The sequence below is a fragment of the Haliaeetus albicilla genome, chromosome 9 (assembly GCF_947461875.1).
Source record: "Haliaeetus albicilla chromosome 9, bHalAlb1.1, whole genome shotgun sequence".
Lineage (NCBI taxonomy): Eukaryota > Metazoa > Chordata > Aves > Accipitriformes > Accipitridae > Haliaeetus > Haliaeetus albicilla.
The window spans coordinates 526929-547336 of NC_091491.1; the positions used below are offsets into that span (position 1 = coordinate 526929).

The 20408-nt window shown below is 44.9% G+C and overlaps 1 protein-coding gene across 1 annotated transcript in view; it reads right to left on the reverse strand.

Annotated features, from left to right (window-relative positions):
* Positions 1-18139: 18139 nt before the first annotated feature.
* WSCD1 (WSC domain containing 1) overlaps positions 18140-20408 on the reverse strand; it is a 33342-nt gene continuing 31073 nt past the window's right edge. The window contains exon 10 of the mRNA XM_069790794.1: positions 18140-19970. Within this exon, the coding sequence (XP_069646895.1) occupies positions 19618-19970 (353 nt within the window). The 3' untranslated portion in view covers positions 18140-19617. The remainder of the gene's footprint in view (positions 19971-20408) is intronic.

Consider the following 20408-nt stretch of genomic DNA (forward strand, 5'->3'; position numbering starts at 1 on the left):
GGGTCTTTGAGGGCTCTGTGGTGCAGACTTACTGATCTTCCCAACAGAAGGGGAGCAGAAGTTTTATCTTTTAACATGCCTGATCTTTGCCATAACAAATGTAGTTTTGTCTTTAACAGCACCTTTAGTGGTGGGTATTAAGGTGTGTGGGTAACAGGCCTCCCTGCACTACAAGGGAGACTGCTGCTTTCTAAGGAGATGTTCTCAGCAGCAGCATTGCTGCTTCCTTCCCCCCTTTCCTTTCACTTCCTTTTGCTACAAAGCCCGTAAAGTAAAAGTACAATAAAAGGATGGAAACCCAAAACAAGCAGTCCCATTTCAAAGGTTAAGAAAGTTGCTATGTAAGTTGCTTCCCTAGTAGGTGATACTGTACCATGGTTTGTGAGATTCACTCTGAGAGACAGATTTAAAAAAAAAAAAAAAAAAAAAAAAAATCTTTTTGGCCTGCGGAGACTTTTGATTAAGACCTAATGCTGTCTGCTCCTTCAGGGATCCCCTGTGTCTCACAGAGACAACAGCTCTCTTTGCAGTGAAACCAAAGTGCTGCCAAAGCAATGATACGTTGCACGGGATGGGATTCCCCTCCACCGCTCTCCTCTCTCTTACTGCCTGACTGGGGCTGGGAGTAAAATGCTTGCTGAGCACTTCTGCCTCAAAGCTTGCTTGTCTCTGACAATTACGGTGACTGTCACCGGCAATTTGGCACGAGGTTCCCGAAGGAGAGCTGCAGGCAGAGCTGCAGCAGGTGAGGGTGGTTGTGGACAGCGCAGGGTGCACCCCAACAGCTGCCACGGTGGCCCCATGCCCTCACCCCCCAATTTGGGAGCAGCAGTCAGTCCTCTGCTCTGTGCAGGGACTGGAGCTCCTGGGGGCTGGTGTCCTTGAAGGCAATGCGGGGAAGCAACCCTTCTCTGTTACCCCTGGTCATCTATCCTGTGTGGTGCCCTTCGTGGGTGCTCGCCTGGTAGGAACTGAGCTCCCAGGGGCACTGCTGGGAAGAGGGCAGAAGTGGGCAGGAAGGGAGCAGTGATGGCCCCCACAGTCCCAGGGGCTGCGTGGGGAGCATCCAGCGTCCACAGAGCAGTCGGGGCTGTTTTTAAAACCTTACTTTTTACGTGAAAAGACTGCCCTTACTTCATTGATTGCAAAGTTAAGGGGCTGGCTTTCTAAACCGCTGCCAGCTTGGCGAATCTCAGCTGTGCTGTGCCAAACTGTCTGGCAAATTTCTCCTGCTTTGCAGAATCCCAGCAGCTCTGGTTGCTCCTGGTCTTGTCCTGCAGCATCTTGCTGCCAGGCAGGTGTTCACAAGCCGGCGGGGGGGGGGAGTTGCGTTGGAGCCAGTGACCCCAGTGATCCCAGCCTCTGTGGTTTCCTTTAAGAGCATAGCATCCTGAGGAAGGTTTTGTCCCTCTTTCCCATAGACTTGCAGGGTGAGACTCCAGGCTAGGTTCTGCAGTCTTTCAGCTTCTGTATCAAACTGTTCCTTTGCAGAAGTTGCTGTTAGGATTCATTGTGAAAACTGCACTAGGATGTAAGGTGAAAGCCAAGTGAAGTTTAAAATTGCCAGATGCAGCATCTGGAGAACAAAAAGCCTATAGAAGCTGAAGGGGAGCTAACAACGGGCTTTTAGTTTAAAATCAAATTCAGAGGAAACCAGAGAAACCATTTTCGGTCCCAGGAAGGTCAGGCTGTGTTGTTGCTTCTTTGATGTTGCCTCTTAATGGCTGTTAGGTTAGTTTAGTTCCGTTAATGTCTTGGTGCAGCTCTCAAGCTGGAGACTTTTTTCTCAGGAGTATTCTTCAAATGTATTTCCAAATGTCCCATTTACCCTTTAACGGTTGTTGGCTGCACCCTTTCACGTACCTCGGTGAATATGGAGTATACAGCACCTTTGCGTTACCTTTGGACTAATGGAGTCATCCTTTTGTAAGCTTTATGGCTTCTTCCCAAAGCCTATTTGCAGACCACAGGATGCTTAAAGTGCCTGTACCTGACTCATAGTGAATCCAGCCTGATCATCTCCTGTGTTTAGAGTCTTTCCATGGTTACAAGAAGCTTGTTTTATCAATTGCTGGAGCCATGCTCATGACTTTTAAAAACCATTTATGGCTTTTGTTAAAAGTTATTTAATTCAGGTGTTGACAGGATGGCTCCTGACAGTATTACCCCAAGTCTAAGCACTGTACAGAGAGGCAATAATGGGCACTTTGGTAATGAAAAGCATCCTGCAAAGGTTTACATGTGTGTGTAACTCGCACACTGTGAACAGTCCATGGGCTTCTGTGTTGAAACTTAGTGGGAAAGTGAAGGAGGTAAAAAATCTCCTGATTTTTATCATGAGAGAACCCCCCCCACCCCTTCCCAGGTACAGCACGTGCTGGCAGCCACCTGCGGCAGGAGCTTGCAGTGGTGACAGCCCTTCCTGCAGCGAGCGCCTGCACAGGCTTTGGTCCCAATTCTTACCAAAAGAAAATAACAAATTGTCCTAAAACTGCTAACTGATGCGGAGAATAATTTGTACCTCTTTTCACATTGACATAAAAATTAAGAGGTATAAGAATAAAGATTTCACAAAGGAAAAATACAATTTCTTTAAAGCAGCTTTCTCAACTATGTGGTGAATTATGGTTTCAAGATAAAAAGAAACATGATTATTTTTGAAGCTGAAGAGGACAAGCATGGCCTTTTTTCTGCAGTCTTGTTTTCTTTATTTTAGTCAATAAACAGACACTCGGAAGATACAAAGCACTACTTTGTGGAAAACAGGAGGGAAGAAATCTGAATGGAGCGCAGATATAGGGGATTAATGAATTAGTAGCACAAAGGAGAAATGCAAAGCATGTACCAATGCCGGAAAGAGGCTGAACAGTCCCTTCTCTTAAAGCTTGTCAGATAGCAGTGCAGTTATTTCTAGACTGACTTCTTAGAAAGAAAACATTGTTCAGTGACAAAAAAATTCAGAAGGCTGTTTTTAATTTGGAAGAAAATGAGGCAATACGAGAAAGCTCTGCTTGGCCTAATTAACTAGATTGGTATGTTTTCTTTCCTGAGGCTGGGCTCTATTTTGTTTACATTGCTGTTAAAAACAGGCTGAAACTGAAAGTTGTATTTTGGGTTCAGTCCTCAGGTCAGCATGGTCATGGTGATTTTCACTGCGTGTGAGCTCCTATGCTGGCACAGAGCCATTCCTCCCTCTCTTCCCCCGGCAGACCCCCCCCACGGCTTCAGCTCACCCCATGGCTCCCTTCCCCACCGGCACCCCGTATGTGCCCTGTCCCTTGGGTGTCAGTGCATGTCCCAGAGCATCTCTCCTTGGCAGGATGCGTCACAGCTACGGAGATAGATTGAGAAAACAAAATAGAGCAATAAAAGTGCTTGAGCTATGACCACCATGAGAGACTGGGGTTTGGTTTTCTGCTGAAATGCTAACAGACTGGGTTGCTGTGCTTTGTTCGGGGGAGCTTGCTGTAGCCATGGGTTTACCTTCAGTCCTGGGGCTCTCGGGACCAGGACCAAGCTTGGTGTTAGCTCCTTCCAAAAAGGGCCACACAGCCTTAAAGCACAGTACCAACAAGAGTTATTCTTAGTAATACCGTGCCAAAAAGTTCCCGCTCCTGCCTTTAATCAGTCATTATAGGGAGGGAGTATTTCCCTTTCTCTTCCCTGTCAGAACTAACCAACTTACTCACTTTAGAAATGCTTCACCTGTCTGCTGCTACACCAGCTGTTTTTCAGAGGTGAGAATAAGACCAGTGGTCTTCACAGCTAGGGCAGGTCCTCTTCTCCTAAACAAGGTGCTAACTGTCCTGCTGCCAAGGGGCTGGGCTGGCCCTCAGGTGCTGTGAGGGTGGCGGCATTGGTGGGGTGGAGGGTAATGGTGGGACTGGGCGAGGAGCAGGCACCCCATGTGCAGCTCAGTGAGTCGTTTCACTGCTGTTGGTGGACTGCTTTGGCGTGGGAATGCTGCCGTAGCACCTGCTGGTTTCTGCCCCTCTGCGAGCAGGGGCTTGCATCAGTGTTTTTGCTGTGCCCTGAGGCTCTGCTGGCCTGGACTGAGACAGAGAGTGGGTACTCTGGTGAAGGAAACTCCTGAGAAAGTGGGAAATGCAGAAGAACGCTGCAGAAGGACTGATGGCTGTTGCAGGTTTGTCAGGTCTCTGCTTGGCTCCACGAGTAAAACTTTCTCATTTCTTTGGTGCTCAGCTCTGGGAAAGCTTTCAGCCAGAGCGAAGGCTCAGATTCACTAGGGCAGCGTAACAAATCTTTCTATGACTTTGTTAAAAAATAATTAGTGCTTAGAAATTCAGCTGTCTTGGGGGACAGCCGTTACTGCACATGCCATGTCAGATGATTTCTTGGCTGTTGATGCTAGCCACTGGGTTGCAGTGGATACTGGTTCTTGCTAACAGTGTTGCTGAGCTCAGTGTTGCTGGTACTGGGGAAGCAGAGGGGTCACTTGGAGCTGGGTCCCTGGCAGCCCCTCCTGCGCACCCCTTCCCTGGGACCTGCTCGGGCATTATTGGTGTGTCCTGTCTTTACATAAGAACGCATGTAATAGCTCTGCTTAAACATGCCACAGATGTTGCTTCCACAGAAAAATCCCTGCTTTTCATGTGTGTTTTGGTGTTAGTCCTGTTAATAGTGTGTTGAAAGAACATGAAATGTATTTGTTTGGTTAATATTGTATGTTCTCCTTTAAAATTATGAACCAAACAAGAATTAAGGCACCATGCAGCTGGGGCATTATTTAAATCTGTTTGGAAACCTCATGCTAATATTTAAATTGCTTCTCATTTTAATCGAAATATTTACTTCGGGGAAGGTGGAAGATAGAGGCGTTGCTTGCAAACCTTCATGGCATTGACACAGCCGTGGTGGGTGATAAATACCAACTTGCAGAAAAAATAAATATGTAGAAGCATTTTCTCTAGAGGCTCAGCAATGAGAAAATAGTGAGTGAAAATGTTTTAGTTATGTGTTGGAAAAATTAGCAAGAGCCTGCATTAATTGAAGTTTACTTCTTTATGTATATCAGTTCCTTATCCTTCTGGGATTCTTAGCAGTAAGAAAGAGACAGAGCAACAGATTAAGCTAGCTCTTGGTAACAACAGAGATAAATTGAGGGCTTAAAGCCTGCGTTGAGACAAATTACTACTAAAAACCTGCTTGCTCTTTTTTCTTGAGTTCTTATAAGGCTAAATACTCAGTAATACAACAGACCTGCTGTTTGTAAACCTGGCTACCGCAGCTACAAAAGGGAATTTAAGCTTTGTGGATGTGATTGTGTTTGTTTTCTTCCATGGCTTGAAAGCAGATGCTGTGGCATCCTTCCACTGTCTCTTCTCAACACCTTTCCTCAAATTTCCTCTTTGCCATGTTATCATCTACAAACCGAGACCTGATAGCGTGGAGGGAGCCAGCAGGCAGAGACCGCTGCTGGTGCTGCCCTGCTGCCCCTCTGCCCGTCCTGGCCAGCCCTTCCAGCCTCGGTGGCAGCGGCTGGTGTGGAGACCGTCCTCTTGCTGCCCGTGCTGCGCAGCGGGGCAGTGGTTCAGAGCGGGGCTCTGGTGCTGCTGTGGTGTCCAGATTTAACAGCTAGGTTGAAATCAGGAGAAAGTTTTTGGTTCGCTTTGGGTTGAAAAGAAGCCAGTCTTAAGGTCTTTGTGGTGTGTTTGAAACAAAATGTGTATTTTATGTGTTGCTCATGTAGAATAAGCTAATTGGGTATTTTGTGGTGGTGTTCTATTAATTTCCATCCCCTTCTACCTTGCAGGTATTTGTTTTAAATTAAAAGTCTGCAATCAGGCTTGGTAATATTAGTAAATTTTAAATCGGCATAAATAATACAGAAATTAAAACCTAAGAAAGCAGGAACGATTTGAACATGGGCACTATCAGAGGCTTTAGCTGCCTCCTGAGCTTTCTGTGTATTGCTGACACATTGAAAATTATTTATAGAGCATGTGTGCGCTATTGTTTCTAATTTAAATATGCGCACTGACTGTTTTAAGACCTGGAGGCAGCCCCCCACTAGAAGCAGGAAGGCTATTCTGTGCTGTTAATAATACTGATCAAAGCGGACATGTAGACCAAATCGTGCTGTTGTGGCAAAGGACAGTTCTCCAGGGTCAGGACTGAAATGTGTCATGTTGCACGCTAAGAAGTGGAATTTTTTTCTTCTGCTGTGAGTGATATTTTTTTATTATGTTTTTTTTTTTCAGCAAGCTGGTTGAAAAGTGTTTTGTTGAATTAGGATAATCAAAAGCTTATAGCCCTGAGACCTCAGCACCGATTAAGTTGTAGCTGTGGAATCCAGAAATTTAAGTCCAAGGTGCAGTGGATTCAATAGCCACAAATGGAGGGTAACTAATCTCTCTGGATATTGTCATTATTTCTGTATGTTTCTTTGATATCAGCTTGGCATCATCACAGTTCTTGGTGGATCAGCATTTGTGCGTAGCAAGATGTTTGTGAACCGCTCATTAAGTACGTGACCCTAGAAGTAGTGTTGCAAGCAAACAGCAAGGTCTGGGTCTGCTTTGGTCTCTGTGCTCGGCTGCCTGGGCACTGCAGGACTGAAGGAGCCCCGGGGTGAGCCCCCCGAGGGGGATCCCAGCAAGGAGCATGGTGAGGGCCAGGTACCTTGGGGAGGTGATGCTGTGCCCTGGATGCCAGTACTGCTTTTCAGCATACTTGGCTCTGCGGGGCTGAGTAATCGACTAAAACACCACTCTAGAGCATGGGTTCAGGTGGCGTGTTTTGGGAGAGGCCGGAGCAAGTCACACCTTTGCACAGTGGAAAAGTGCCCGGGATTAACTAATTACAGGTCTAACCACTTAGACCTGTGGTTGTCCTGGGCCCTCTTTGCCATCATCTGGATCTTGCCTATAGACTCATTTCAAATTAAACAATAAGTGTCTGCGTTTGTAAGTAAACAGTCATTAAATTTACTCAAATATTCAATTTGTTCCATCCCAAGGATTTCCAATCAATATTGCATTCTAGCAGAAAAATAATGTAATAAGCCATTATTAGAATGTTGTGTTTGTTTGTTGATGCTCACAGCTGACAGCAAATCTTTATTTTAATTAATTCTTAGATTAGTTAAATAAAAGCCATTCTCATTTTTCATTCTGCCTTTTTTTTTATTGTGCTCCTAGTACAGATAAAATTGGCAGGATTGACCAGAATTTTATGTTCTGATACTATATAACTTTTATTTCTCAACACTGTTGATGCAGGCCTGTTTTTATTTTTGGAAGTTAGTTAAGTACAAATAGCAATATCAGTTTTCATAAAATGCTGTGGAAACAAGTTGTTTTGGAAGTTCTACTCTGCATGGTTCTGATTAAAGGTGTTTTGCATATATGCTAATGCTTTAGCAATTTCCATCTTGGCTATATTTACACTTAGCATATATCTTGCAGGGTGTGATAAAATGAAGCATTTTAGCTTTTCTAACTTGAAAGAAGTGAGCTGATACCGGGTTATGGTTATCCTATAAACCAAGAATCTTTCTCGTGCAACTCCAAAGAACATCAGTGTGTGGTTCGCATCTTCTGTTCTAATTATGACTGGCTATATATTTACAGCAATAGCAAGTAAAACATCTTTAACAATCCTTGGTCAAATAATGCAGAAAGTACATTGAAAATAATTTTGTTATGCCTTTTGTACATGGAGAGTAGATAGAGGTTGTATAAACGTTTGTAATAAACCTCTTTGTTTAAAAAAAGCTCAGAACTTAATTTTAAAGCTGCTGTAGATATGAGCAGAAGATTTGGTTTCTTGTCCCAGAAGAAATTTGAGATTTCAGTTTATTTACCCTCTTTACTCTCTCATATTGCTGCCTTTTTAAATGAGAGATGAAAGGACAATTTGTGTGTGCATGAATATAATTAGTGTGAGGAGGAAAATAGGCCTGGAAAAGATGTTGCTTCACCTTCAGTTGCTTAAAAAACAACCATCCATAAACCGAAATTGTAAAGCTGATGTACTTTGAACTAAAACAAATCTTTTACAATGAATGCTGCTTTGACAGTTGCAATTTTTTTTTTTTCCAAGTCTGTTTTCTTAATTTGGGACACTTTGAACATGGCCTTTTTCCATACGCAGTTTTCGACAGAGCAGAAGAGGATGCAGGATGTTCTTGTCGGCACCTAATATTTGGTACCTCACCAGTCCCCAGTGAGCTTAAGTGACCTGAATTGGAGAACTGAAGAGTCCATGAAATTTATTGATCTTTCTTAGCAATGTAATTAACTTGAGAGGTGCTCAGGTACTAGTTATGGGCATCAACACAAAGCTCAGAGACAGATAAACAAAGCACTAGATAATAACCTAGAAGCCTGGGGGAATATCCTGTGCTATCAAACTGCTGGACTGGATAGTCTAACAGGATTTCTGTCCCTGGCAATTAGGATTAATACTGTTAACAGCTGGTAAAGAGTTGTCAAAGGCAGAAGTTCTTGTCTCTCCTTTCTGAATGAACATTAGAAGAAAGGAATGCATGCTGAAAGCTCAGTCCTGTTTCATGCTTCAATAAGGAAATTTAATCATAACAGTGGTGGGTGAAAGGATATCTTTGACATTCCCCAAAGAGCATGGAATTTTTAGGTGGTATCTCAAGGTATGAAGACGACTGATTTACCCTGATGAGTTTTTCTTTTTTTTGGTTTGTTTGTTACAGTCACATTTGCGAATGCAATTTATTTTAGTTTCCATGAAATTTTGATGTCTTTTTCCCCACGGTATAGCTATTTAGCATTGGGAATTGCTCCATCCACATCCATGCCAGGGTCTTCAGGGACTCAGCAAGTTGTGCAGCCTGTCATTATTTGTTCCTCTCTCTTTCTTCTGGCTTGCTTGTGTGTAGCAGAAAACAGGGACTCTCACATTCAGCATTTTATACATATTCTCTCTTTCAGACCATGAAGGTTTTAATAGCAAACTGCTGCTGTCTCTTTTGCATGCTTTTCTTGTACGTGTGTTGGAGACAGCCAGGTGAGAACCAAGTTGCTGTAGACAAAATGGGTTAGAAAATGCCCATTAAATTTCATACTGGAACTTGAAAATTAGTCATTTTTAACTTTAATGTGATCTGACAGTGAACTCTTCTAGCTGAGGTGATTACAAGTGAGTACCTTCACAGAAACCTCCTCTTCCTCCTGTGCATGTAACACTGCTAATGGTCCAAGGTTTTTTTCTGCTGCGTGAGTTACTACAGGGACCTCTGGCTTAACCATGAGGGGCTGAAGGGAGAGGAGCTGACACTACATTAAGTAAATTCACGTAGGGTACGGTGGCCTGTCCTGGTCATCATATGAGTGTGTGCAGCAAACCTGCCTGATACCGTACACGTTGGTGCTGATCCGCTGTGATGGGCTTGGTGATACCAGAGGGTGCTGTGAGGCTCAAATCCTGCAGCGCAGGAAAAACATGCTCTTGGAGCCTCAAGGTAAAAGTGATAGACAGAGGCTACTCTGGAAGAGTAAGGTAGCAAGGCAAGTCCTGTATGTCTCGCTCAAATATCGAGGCTGGGAAAGGAAAGTAGATGTGCAATTCCCTCATACGTCTTCTGCCCCTTCCTTTCAGGAGATGTTTTACTTGCAGATTTGAAGTGTTGTGCAGACTAAACTCCACTTGTGATGGTGCTTCTCCTTCTCTTCCCTAAAGCAATAGACATGGATAATTTGAGCTGTTGTTGAAATATCTCTTGCAGCTGAGGTGCTGTGGGAGAGGATCTCTTGTACTGAGGATCCTGATGCTATGGGAGAAACTCAGTCTTGCAAATGGATCTTTATTGACCTTCTGAACTAATACAGCTCAATTTAAACATTTAAAATTGACCTTAGCGTACTGGAAAATGAAAGGGCTGGTGCTGCCATTTGGTTAGAAAGTGAATTTCATCTTTTAGCTTTCCCAGTACTTTGAATAGGAAAGATGTTTTTTTCTAATTTACCAGGTTGACCTTCTCATAGTAAATGCGCTATAAAACAAGTAATATAATGGTCTGTCTACAATCCATATTTTTTTTTCAGGAACAATATACATAGTGCCCTGAGTAGATTCAAAATATGATGTGAGTAGCACTGTAAAAGTTCTCATTCCCTGATTTAAAACTCGCTAGACTTTGTACAGTCTCCAGGAAGCAGAGTGGGTCTCCTGTGGTTTGCCTGAGCTTGTTGGTGTTCTGCAGAGAGTGCTGGCTCACTCTTCTCTGGTCTCAGAGGAGCACAGTGGCCTCAAAAGGATCATTAAATGACATGCTCATTTGAGAGGGCCTGTGAAAAGGTGAGACCTCTTCTGCTGTCTTTATTCGGGTTAGTCAGCTGACTTCTCCTGCGGTTATTCTGGTTTATGCAAGCATGAGCAGACAGAGAATAAGGTTCTAGCTTTTAAGACTTCTCACAGTCCAGAGAAGTCAGTGTGATCCAACAGCCATTAAAGTAAGTGAATAATAAAGACTGTCCCTTTCTTGGAGAAGATCCTTTATATGCAGGAAATGTTTGTGCTTGCCACACCTCTCTCTGCTTGTAGCATAATCTGTTTCAAATAAATAATGTACGTTGCTGCTCTATCAGTTACTATGCTTGCTGCAAAGGGTGGGGATGCTAACCTGGTTCCTGTGCCTCCAGCTGCCACTGCTGGAGCACAATTTCCAACACCATATCTAGTGAGACGTGGCGTTTCAAGTAATAAGGACTGTGCCCTTGGCTGCGTTGCTTGCTGTGCAGAAGCTGTCCATCAGCGTGCTGTCAGGATACCCGCCAGCGGTGTGACTTACAGCAGTTGTGCAGCATCGCTGCGCTCTGCGTGACTGCTCCCAACGGCCCTGGAAAGCAGATTGGTGCACGGGAGCAACAGGCCATGGCTTTGGGCTTCTGTGCTGGTGGTCTGTGGAGCCGTGAGCCCCCTGTGGGTCTGTGGACAGGCTCACGTCCCACCAGCCCTGTCAGTCCCTGCTGTTCTCTCCCTCTGGTCTGGCACCAGGTGGGTGCGTGGCCAGGGAGCATCCCCTTGGTTGTCCTGCCCCTCCTTGCACTGTCCTGGGGCCATGGGGTGAGCTGGACTGGGATTACTTGCACCAGAAGAGTTTTCTAGGGGTGAAGGGAAACAAAGACCCAAAATGTGTGGGTCTTTTATGATAAGACCCAGTAATAATTAAAAAATACTACTCCATCAGCTGATCTGCTCCTTGAGACAAGTATTTTGTGTAAATTTCACAGCATCTCCAGGTTTTCCTGTGGTATACAGAGGCTTAAATTAGTCCGGGCTGGTGTATACTAGGTAACGCTCCAGGTGCATCCTATTTATTGTTGTAGCAACTGAATACAAACCCTTAATTTATCTTCTGATTGGGACTAAATTGTCATTATTATTCCTGAAAACTGAAATAATATTACTACTTGATCCCCTAAGACTATTACTATGCCAGGACAATCCTTACAAATAGACATTTTGACAGGCTACATACTTAGTCAATGGCAAACTGGCAGCTACACGGTTTTATGCAAAATTAAAATGCTTAATCCTTCCCTCCTTTTTGGAGAACCTTATGCACATTTGTAGTCTGCCAGTTTTCTGAGCAATGTGTAGATGTTCCATACCGAGGAGAAAAGTACATGCTCATCTTGGGTCACTTTTTTCCCCAATCTGCTGTTTAATATTAATGATGTAAGTTGGTGTGTCAAAATATTAAATAATTGTAACCTGTATAGGAAAGGAGTTTTATTTTAACCTTTGAAAACTATATTTACATGTTTTAGTATATATGAATAATGCATAAAATTAGGCACTAAGGTTATTTTCAAAGTCAGTCATTTCAGGATCAAGCTGTAGAAAACAATAAAAGAAGAGTGGTTTCTCTTCTCTTGCTCTCCCCCTTTCTTTAATTCCCCAGGATTCAGGAAATAGCATTGAAGTCTTATGCCACTGGGATTTCTCACTAAACTTCAAAGCTTAATTTAGTCTCTGCTGGAATGAAGAGAGGCGTAAAACAGGCACAGTGGAATCCATTTAAATGAGTGACTGCAAAAGAAATACGGTTTCCAAGAAAACAAATGTTCTGCACAGTCTTTTAACAAAAAATACTCCATCAGAGCATGGTGGCTAGAACGCAGCTGTCCCCCTGTCCTCTGCAGCAGTGGGTGCTCCATGCGGCGCTGCCTGAGCTGTGCCCTCCCTGGTATGGGCTGGGGGTCCCAGCCCTGTGCACCCCAAGGTGGCGTGGTGGCTCCAGGGAACTTGAGGCAGGGACAAGCCTCCTGGTCCCTCCACAAAGGACATGGGACCGGCTGCCCGTTCGGTCACACGTGCACGTACTTGCATGCATTTGACAATTTTCCAGAACATCATTTTAATAGGGTAAGTCAGCATGGAAGATTTGGTTTATTTTCCAGCATATTTGATGCTTCATGAAGGATGCAGTTTTACTTCAGACTGCTCCTTTATAACCCTACTTGTCAAAGAAATGTTCTTGTCATTAGCAAGGTGTTTCCTTTAAATCATTTCCCTATCTGTATTTTTTATCCATTGTGACATGAATTTTCTTCTACGAAATGAGCTGTATAATTTTGCTAAGGCAGTGCTAAGTGCTTTATTTTAGAAGCGTTATAGGTTAATGCAGACTTTAGACATATCTTAAAAAAACCAAAGGCTCTGATCGTTTGTTCTACCTCTGCAGTGGTTTTATGATAATTGCTTGTAATCCAGTCAGTGCGTATCTACAGGAAATGCTCCAGCTACGCAGTATTTCTTCTGACCCACCCCACTGATGCAGAACTGACCTTGAAAGATCTCTCCACTATGGTCCACATGAGAAAATTATTCTCCTTTTCAACAGTTGTAAGAGCTTGCAATTACCGAGCATCTCCTGTCTGCAAACCTCAGTGCTTTATGTTTGGCACTGCTGAAAGGCAGCAGCAATAACCAGGTGGGCAGCCAGATGTTATTCACTGCACTGGGGCAGGACCTGAAGGAGCTCTAGCCAAGGCTTTGGTGAGCCTTGAACCTCAGAAAAATCCCGCCTGGTGTCCCTGGGGTGGGCAGGAGGCAGGAGGTAAATTGGTGGCTGTGGACCACCCTCCTCTGGGCAGGGAGGAGGATGAGCAGGCTCCAAAAATAGGGGAGACGCACAGCTCTGCAGTAAAGGGGTGGGGGGAGAGACCGACTTGATGAAATGCGATAGCATTAATTAGAATTGATTTAATTTAAAAATGTTTGGGCCTATCGCACCATCTTAACTCTTGCATAAAACATTTCATTTTAATAATGCACTTTAATTCTATCTGTTTCATTTATGGGAGTGCTTGACACCGTTTCATGTGACCAAGAGCAGCCATTCTTCTCTTTGCTGCTCTTACAGATAGCTTGGTCAAAATATGTATCCATTAATGATGACCATGCCCCATGTGTAGAAATTATATACTTTCTGATATGTTTCTTGCATTTTCTTGGATGCATGTGAGTTGCTGTATTTGTAAGAAAAATAGCATCATGGTGCCACTTCAGAGGCCTGCAGATTGGAACTGGACCACGGTGTTCGGGTGGTAGGCTGAATACTGCAATAGGAAAAACTTATGACCTGAGAACCATTAATTGAAGATAAATAGATGCTGTAAGGAGCAAGAACAAATGCTGAGAGATAGATATGTTTGCTGGTCTGAGTATGAAGAAGGCTAAAAAATGCCTTCCTGTGAGATGTTGAGGTTCAAAGGGGAAGAGCTGATTTACAGTCCATTATAATTTGTACATCTGGAAATTTGTTAGAGTAATTAAATGCTAATATAAAAAGGAGATTCAAAGGGATAGCTTCCTTAAAGATTGCTCTCAACTACCCAGGGTCAAAAGTAAATTATAAGTAATGCAGTTGAGAAGTTGGATCTTTCTGGCTGAATAAATGTCACAACTGAGAAAAGCAGTAACTCAACTTTCTATATTTGAACATCTCATTATATTCTAGGCCATTGAAAGACACATTAGGTTCCAGAGAGGTGACACATAAGGTCTCATGCTGATAATCCATCCTTTAATTATTTTATGGAGGTTAATGTCACTGTAGTAGAGGAGTAGCTTGGTCTTAGCAGTGAATAATAGGTTTTAGTAGAAATGAGTTTAATGGAAAATTAATAAAGTAGTGCAGAATGGCTGAATTGCATATGAAGGCTGGTGATGACGTTCATGCTTTTTTAGTATTGCTTTAAGGCTTTGTTTTGCCATTCGTTTCCAGGACGCAAAACCATTTTCTCTCATGTCCTCTGTTCCTAGTAAGGTTTGCCTTTTTACCTTCTCCCCCCCACACCCCCTTTCTCCCCCTCCTCCCCCTCTATAGAAGAGTGCAAGTGCACTTGAGCAGTAAGTAGATCTCTAATTGAGATACCGGCCCAGTCTCTCTCTATGGAGAGATTGTCTCCTACCTGCATGTAAAAGTTTTCCAGGACCTCAGCTTTGACAGGGGGAGAGGGGCTCACTGTTCCTGTCTTCAAGCCAAGTCTGGCAAAACTTGTTTTCCATTTTGTGCTGTTAAAGTGTGTGTCTGTAGTAAGCTTACATGCATACAGCAGTTTTGTGTCTGGCCTGGTTTGTAGGGAATGCGTCCACCTGCATCATTACTGCCTGTCATCTTTGGGGATGTTAGCTTGAGCGACCAGGCTTTTTGGTATTGGAACACCTGGGGAACGTTGCTCACTGACATCATGAACCTTGCATGGGTTGCACAGTGGTGGGGAGGGTGTCTGCAAATGTTTTTTCCTGTAGCTTCCAGCAGTGGCTATTCTGGAAGGTCAGGAGAAATGCAAAGCGTGAGCAACTTCTTTATTTAAGAGAAGAGCCTGTAGAACTTCGTGGCGTGGCTGGAGGTTGGCTCTGAGCTCTTGAGTCAACAGGAGAGTGGTTGGGATCAAACAGGAAAGCAGTTGTGGTAACCTGAATCCAGATGTGCAGCAGGTCAAAATGTAGCTGCAGTTTAATGGAGAATCTTGATTCCAACTTGTTTATTGTGACAGTTGTTCACTTTGAAAAAATCAAGTGTTAAACTCTTCTCCTTTTTCAAATGTAGCATCTCTCATTTTGTTCTAGTTGCCTGCTTATGACTCATCATAGCCTTAACTTCCTGAAGAAAACTGAAAGCTTGAGGGAATTGCATGCATGTTTCTATTTCTAATATGCTACTATTGAATACAAAATAAGAAGGAAAATGTACGTGGAGTGAACATCAACATGGCTTTTAATGGCATGATAGCTTTTTGATTTTTGACTAAAACATCCTGGTTAATTAAAGCTCAGTGTGATAAACCTACAGCTTGTTGAGTGTAGGAAAACCTGCCTTGCAGGGAAATTGCTTGGGGTTTTTTTAGTAGTTTTCTTCATCTGCCCCTATGTTTCGTTAAAATGGATGCAGGGGGAGAAATAATTCAATAAAACCTAACATTCGCCAATAGGCTTCTACTGCGTGACAGTCCCAAATGCAACTTAATTTGGCTGATTTTAGTAGATTTATTGCTAGTGTCACTCCCTGACCTGGCATGAAGCAGAGGAGTTCCAGTAAAATTTGGCCCAAAATCTGTATTGGATATAACAATTTACTTCTTCAGAGCCTTTTGCCCTCTCAATCCTGGTGGCAGGTTTTGGACTCTGACCATTGCTTCACCTGTCCAGATACATAGAGAGATTTACCTGGACAGCTTGCAATGTATGAGGGTCCAAAATGTTATGTTACTTTGAGATATTCTCTATTTAGAGATAACCCCATGGAGAGTGGGAAGGATGAGCAATCTCTAAACCAAGTTCTGGGGGAAATGGGACAAAGTAGCTACTTGAGTCAAGTTCTGTGGGTCATAATCTACCAGAAGTCCTTTGTGGTCAGAGGAAGGTGGCCTTCCAGGAAAGGAGAGCAGACAAAAGCTTTCCTCTCTGACCCGGACAGCACTAGCTGCACATGGTGGTTCACTCTTCCTTCTTTTGTGCGTTTGACCAGAGCGTGTGCACCCAGTGGTGACATAAGTGAAACTTGCATGCTGTTTTTGTAGGAAATGCGTATTTTCATATTCCATGAATGGGTATAATATTTGTGCAAAATTTTTATGGTGCAGTGCAGCATGCCGGCATCAGTGTCTGCTGTGCAAACCTACTGCAGTGCTTAGGTCAGCTGTGGCAGAGAGCTTTGTCTTCCCAAATGCCATTGAATTGCTGACTTAGGATATAAGGCTAAAGCAACACAGATTATTTGCCTTTGCAGGATGGAGCTTGAGAGAGGCTGTGATCAATGTCTGTGAGCACATCTGGAGGCAAATAAGAAGGGCTACTTAAGCTAAAAGACAATGCTGGGGAAAAAAAAAAAAAAGGGAAGGGCATCATGAGCTGTGTCTGTTTAGGCAGTCGGTTTGGAGATGGTTCCTAACCGTTGGAAGAAGATTCTGCAACCTTCTTCCTAGGAGAGTAAGGGGTAAAAATACTGTAACTGTTTTTAAGATGGAAGCCAACGTATTTGTGTGAATAACTTGCATGCGGTAATACAGGCAGTAGCAGGGATTGTGTGCAATGGCCCAAGAAGTCCTTGTCTATTCCTATTGTCTTAAACAAACCCTTGCAAAACATATAACAAGCTGATATATATGTGTAATGTACATAAAGTGTGTGTGTATATATTTTATATAAAATATATATAAAGATGCAGTCCCTGTACCTCATCTATTAAGAATTGCTTAGCTACAATTTCATTTTTAAATGAGCTGATTTTTGGCATGCACAGAGCTAATGAATATTCATAATTTTTGCCAGTTCTAATTTTAGCCACCTAGAGCCTTCATTACAGGACATGCACATAATTAAATAGCCTTCTTGAGAGTTCGCAAACTGTCCTTACTGTCACCATTTATAGGTTTGAAATGATCAAAATATTTTTTAAATGGTCCTATAAAGCTTTACCGGGCTAGAAAAGCAATATAATAAAATGTCGTTCTCATAATCTTAATGTTTTTTGGTGGACCCAAATTCCTGTCTGTGGTCTCATGCATGTGATTTGGTGAGGTCGAGAGCAGCTTCTTTCTGTGAAGTACATGTGCACCTTGCACAGGCTGGGCTCAGATTCTGCAGGACGTCACCCACATCCATCAACAGCAACTGGTGCCCACATGGACATTTGAAGTGTTTTAATGCCTAATTTGAAAAAGAATCTGCTCTTACTAAGTCACAGTAAAGATGATGATGTTTTGTAGTATCCTAATTTATCCACTTTATGCATATGTTTCTGTACCTGTGTGTTTATATACTATCTGTGGTGTTTGCTACATCTGTCTAGCTCAATATTATTTGTTTTTTGAGGCGAGTAGGGCACCTGTGGAAAGAATATTAAAAACAGACTGAGGCACACAGCAGTGTAGCAGTCCCAGGCAGAACAAGCCTGGGCATTTGACTTCTCCCCAGCAGGCACTCCAGTGGCTGTATTTGCACCCCTGATTCCCTGATCCCCAGCCCAGGCTGCCGGGAAGCTGTGCCCTTGTGGGATGCGTGTCTGTGAGCCGTGCTCCTGCGTGGGGGCCACGTGGCGTCCCGGGGAGGGCTGTGCCCCACGCAGGCACCGCAGGTCTGTGGCACGCGGCCTCGTGCACGCTGCGCCCTGACGCCCACCCGTGACCCCGCAAGCACGTGCAAACAGCAGCCGAGTGCGAGGGCAGGGGAGGCTCCGGGTCACTGAAAATCAGGATTTGCCGATTTGAAGGCAATGTACGGTGCAGTGTGTGTATTGTTTTAGAAATATGACCATTTTTGCTGTTTAAAGCAAGGACCTTTTTTAAATTCTTCCCACTTGCCTTTGTCTGGACTTGCAGCATCCTAACTCGGTTGCTTTTCTTCAAGCTGTGCCACTTGCGTAAACAAAAGATTTCAGCTTTCCTTGTGAACCAGTTCAGTCAACCACAATCCCACACTGCTTCCCTGCGGCCCTTGGGGTCTTCACTGCCGGGGGGATTGGAGATGGGGGCATGAGAGCCCCCGCAGCGAGGCCCGCGCCAGCCAGGTGGTCCTGAGCACACAGATGAGCCGCGTGTGGAGCGCAAATGGGGAGAGGCTGGGGCCAAGTGTGCTCCATGTCCTGTATTTTTTTAAAGCACCAATGATACACACGCAGAGGAAGTCCAGCTCCCTTTATATAAATTTCTTGTTTTATTAAAATTAGTATTTTCACTCAAGGTTTTAGGGAATCCTTTATTTCACATGAACAAAAGCATCTCGCAGCAGGGCAACCCCTTCGGCTGTGCGGTTTAACCATCTCTGAGCTGCTCTGCTGACGGCTCCTGCCCGTGGGCAGGACCACAAGGCTGGCTGCCCCCCGCACCGTGCTCCCTCGCCGCCGCACATGCGGTCCAGCACAGAATGAAACAAACCGCAGGGAACTGCAGTGAGTTAGAAATAAAACGTGCATCGCTGCTGGGGGTGGCCCCAGAGAGCAGCCATAAGTAGCTTTAATGTTTTTCAGGTTGCACTGCCTCTGTCTTCCTCCAGGGATGGAAGGGGAGATGGGATCCTGCCCATGCTGGGGCTGGCAGGGCTGGGGCTCATCCTCTTTGCCCCCACTCCCTGGGTGGTGCGGGCTTATGTCAGTGCTGCCCGGCCATGGCCACTTCTAGCACCAAGTGCATGGAGTGTGCTGACATTTGGACCCGCTGTCTCCCCAGACACACCGTGACTCTCCAGGTGCGGGGATGGAGGCACAGAAACCTGTGCTGAGCCCCCAGCATGGGCCACAGCCCCTACTCTCCCACCCCTCTGGGGTCTCCTCCATGCCCCTGGGGCCAGGTCTTGGGTCTGTTTGGGACTGGTGACACCCAGGGATTTCCACCTCTGGCCATGCTGATTTTCAGTTTTCTCCTACTGGTCCCCAGCTGTGCTGCAGGGTATGCTGGGGCCACCCACCTCCCTGCAGAGCTCATGTGGCTGCAGGCCATGCCGTTCCTGCAGGGAAGCCTGGGGTTTGTCCTGAAGCACCTCTCTGCCTAGCATCCAGGGCACCTTTGCCCACTGGTGCTTTTCTCCCCCTGCACTTCTGACTCTGCTGTGGCAGGTGACCTGACCAGCAAACCTGGGAGAAGGAAGCTAGTGGGCTATACTAAGAAGAAAGCAACTGATTTTTTTTAAATGCTCAGATGAAAACTGCTGATCAGTGTTAGAATCTTCTTTTTTTTTTTTGTTTCCTCCCCCTTTGCGTACATCCATTTCCAACACAGTTGCTGTGAAAACCCAAGCAGCCCCTGGCAGGTCTGTGATGGCAGCAGCGGTGAGAAGGCAGGATGCCTGCTGCAGAAGCAGGAGTGCTCCACTGTGAAGTTCTGAGCTGCTTGTGCAGGGAGGGGCACGCACAGGTAGACACTAATAGCTTTTTGCCTTGGTTTATAACCCAATTTCTATCCTTCATTGCTTGCCTTCTGAAGCACTTAGTGCCCTGAAGAACACCCAAGAGTGGAGAGAATTTGCACTGCTCAGCAGACTCCACAAGTATCTTTGCTTTAACTGCTATAAAGCTCTGGTTTTGGTGGGGTTGTTTTTTTTTGGTTGCTTTTTTTTTTTTTTTAAAGAAAAAAATACTTTTATTTTTAAACACAGCAGAGTGCTACCAGGCTATCATCTTGGCACATACTCTCTGGGCAGCCCTGTGAAGTTTCTCCCCCTCAGGGCTTCATCCACTGTCAAGATGTATCTGTTGATAAGATCTTTCATTTCCTGGGTGAATGGCTCAAAATCCTTTTGCTTAGCACCAGACCGCTTGAAATTCCCATCCCTGTTGTTCTCGACACAGAGCAGTCGGTCCTCTGTCACGGTCATATTCAGAAACTCCACCATTTCCTTCAGCTTGGGGATGAGGCTCTGCTTCAGGTCCTCATAGTGGACAACGAGCAGGCGCTTCCCGTACTTCAGCCAGTCCAGGACATGGGAGGCCCACCAGGAGGCATAGCTGTTCACAAAGTCTGGCCACTCTAGATCACCAAAAAACGAGGAAAATGAGACAATGTTATTCATGCTGCATTTCAACAGTTTTTCAAATGTTATCTTGTGCAACCAGGCTGGTGTTGCTGGGCATGGTCTGATGTTGCTGGATGGGCGTGCGCTGGAGAAGTGCAGCACGGCCGGCTGCTGAGGTACGGCAGCTCGGCTTTGCGGCTTCTGGCACGGAGGCAGATGATGGTTAACCCTGTTCCCCCCCAGTCCCTTGGACTGCGCAGAGGGCTGGGATGGCCATGGAGCTGCCTAGGAAGCCCCAGGGGCTGGAGAGGGCACGGCAGTGGCCAGGTGGGCAGAGCTGCAACTTTGCGTCCTTACTGTGCCTTGTTCATAGGAGCTGAGCCCCCCGTGTATGCTAGCGGTGTGTGCACTGGGCAGGCGGTTCTGCACAGGGGCTGGGGGAGGACGAAATG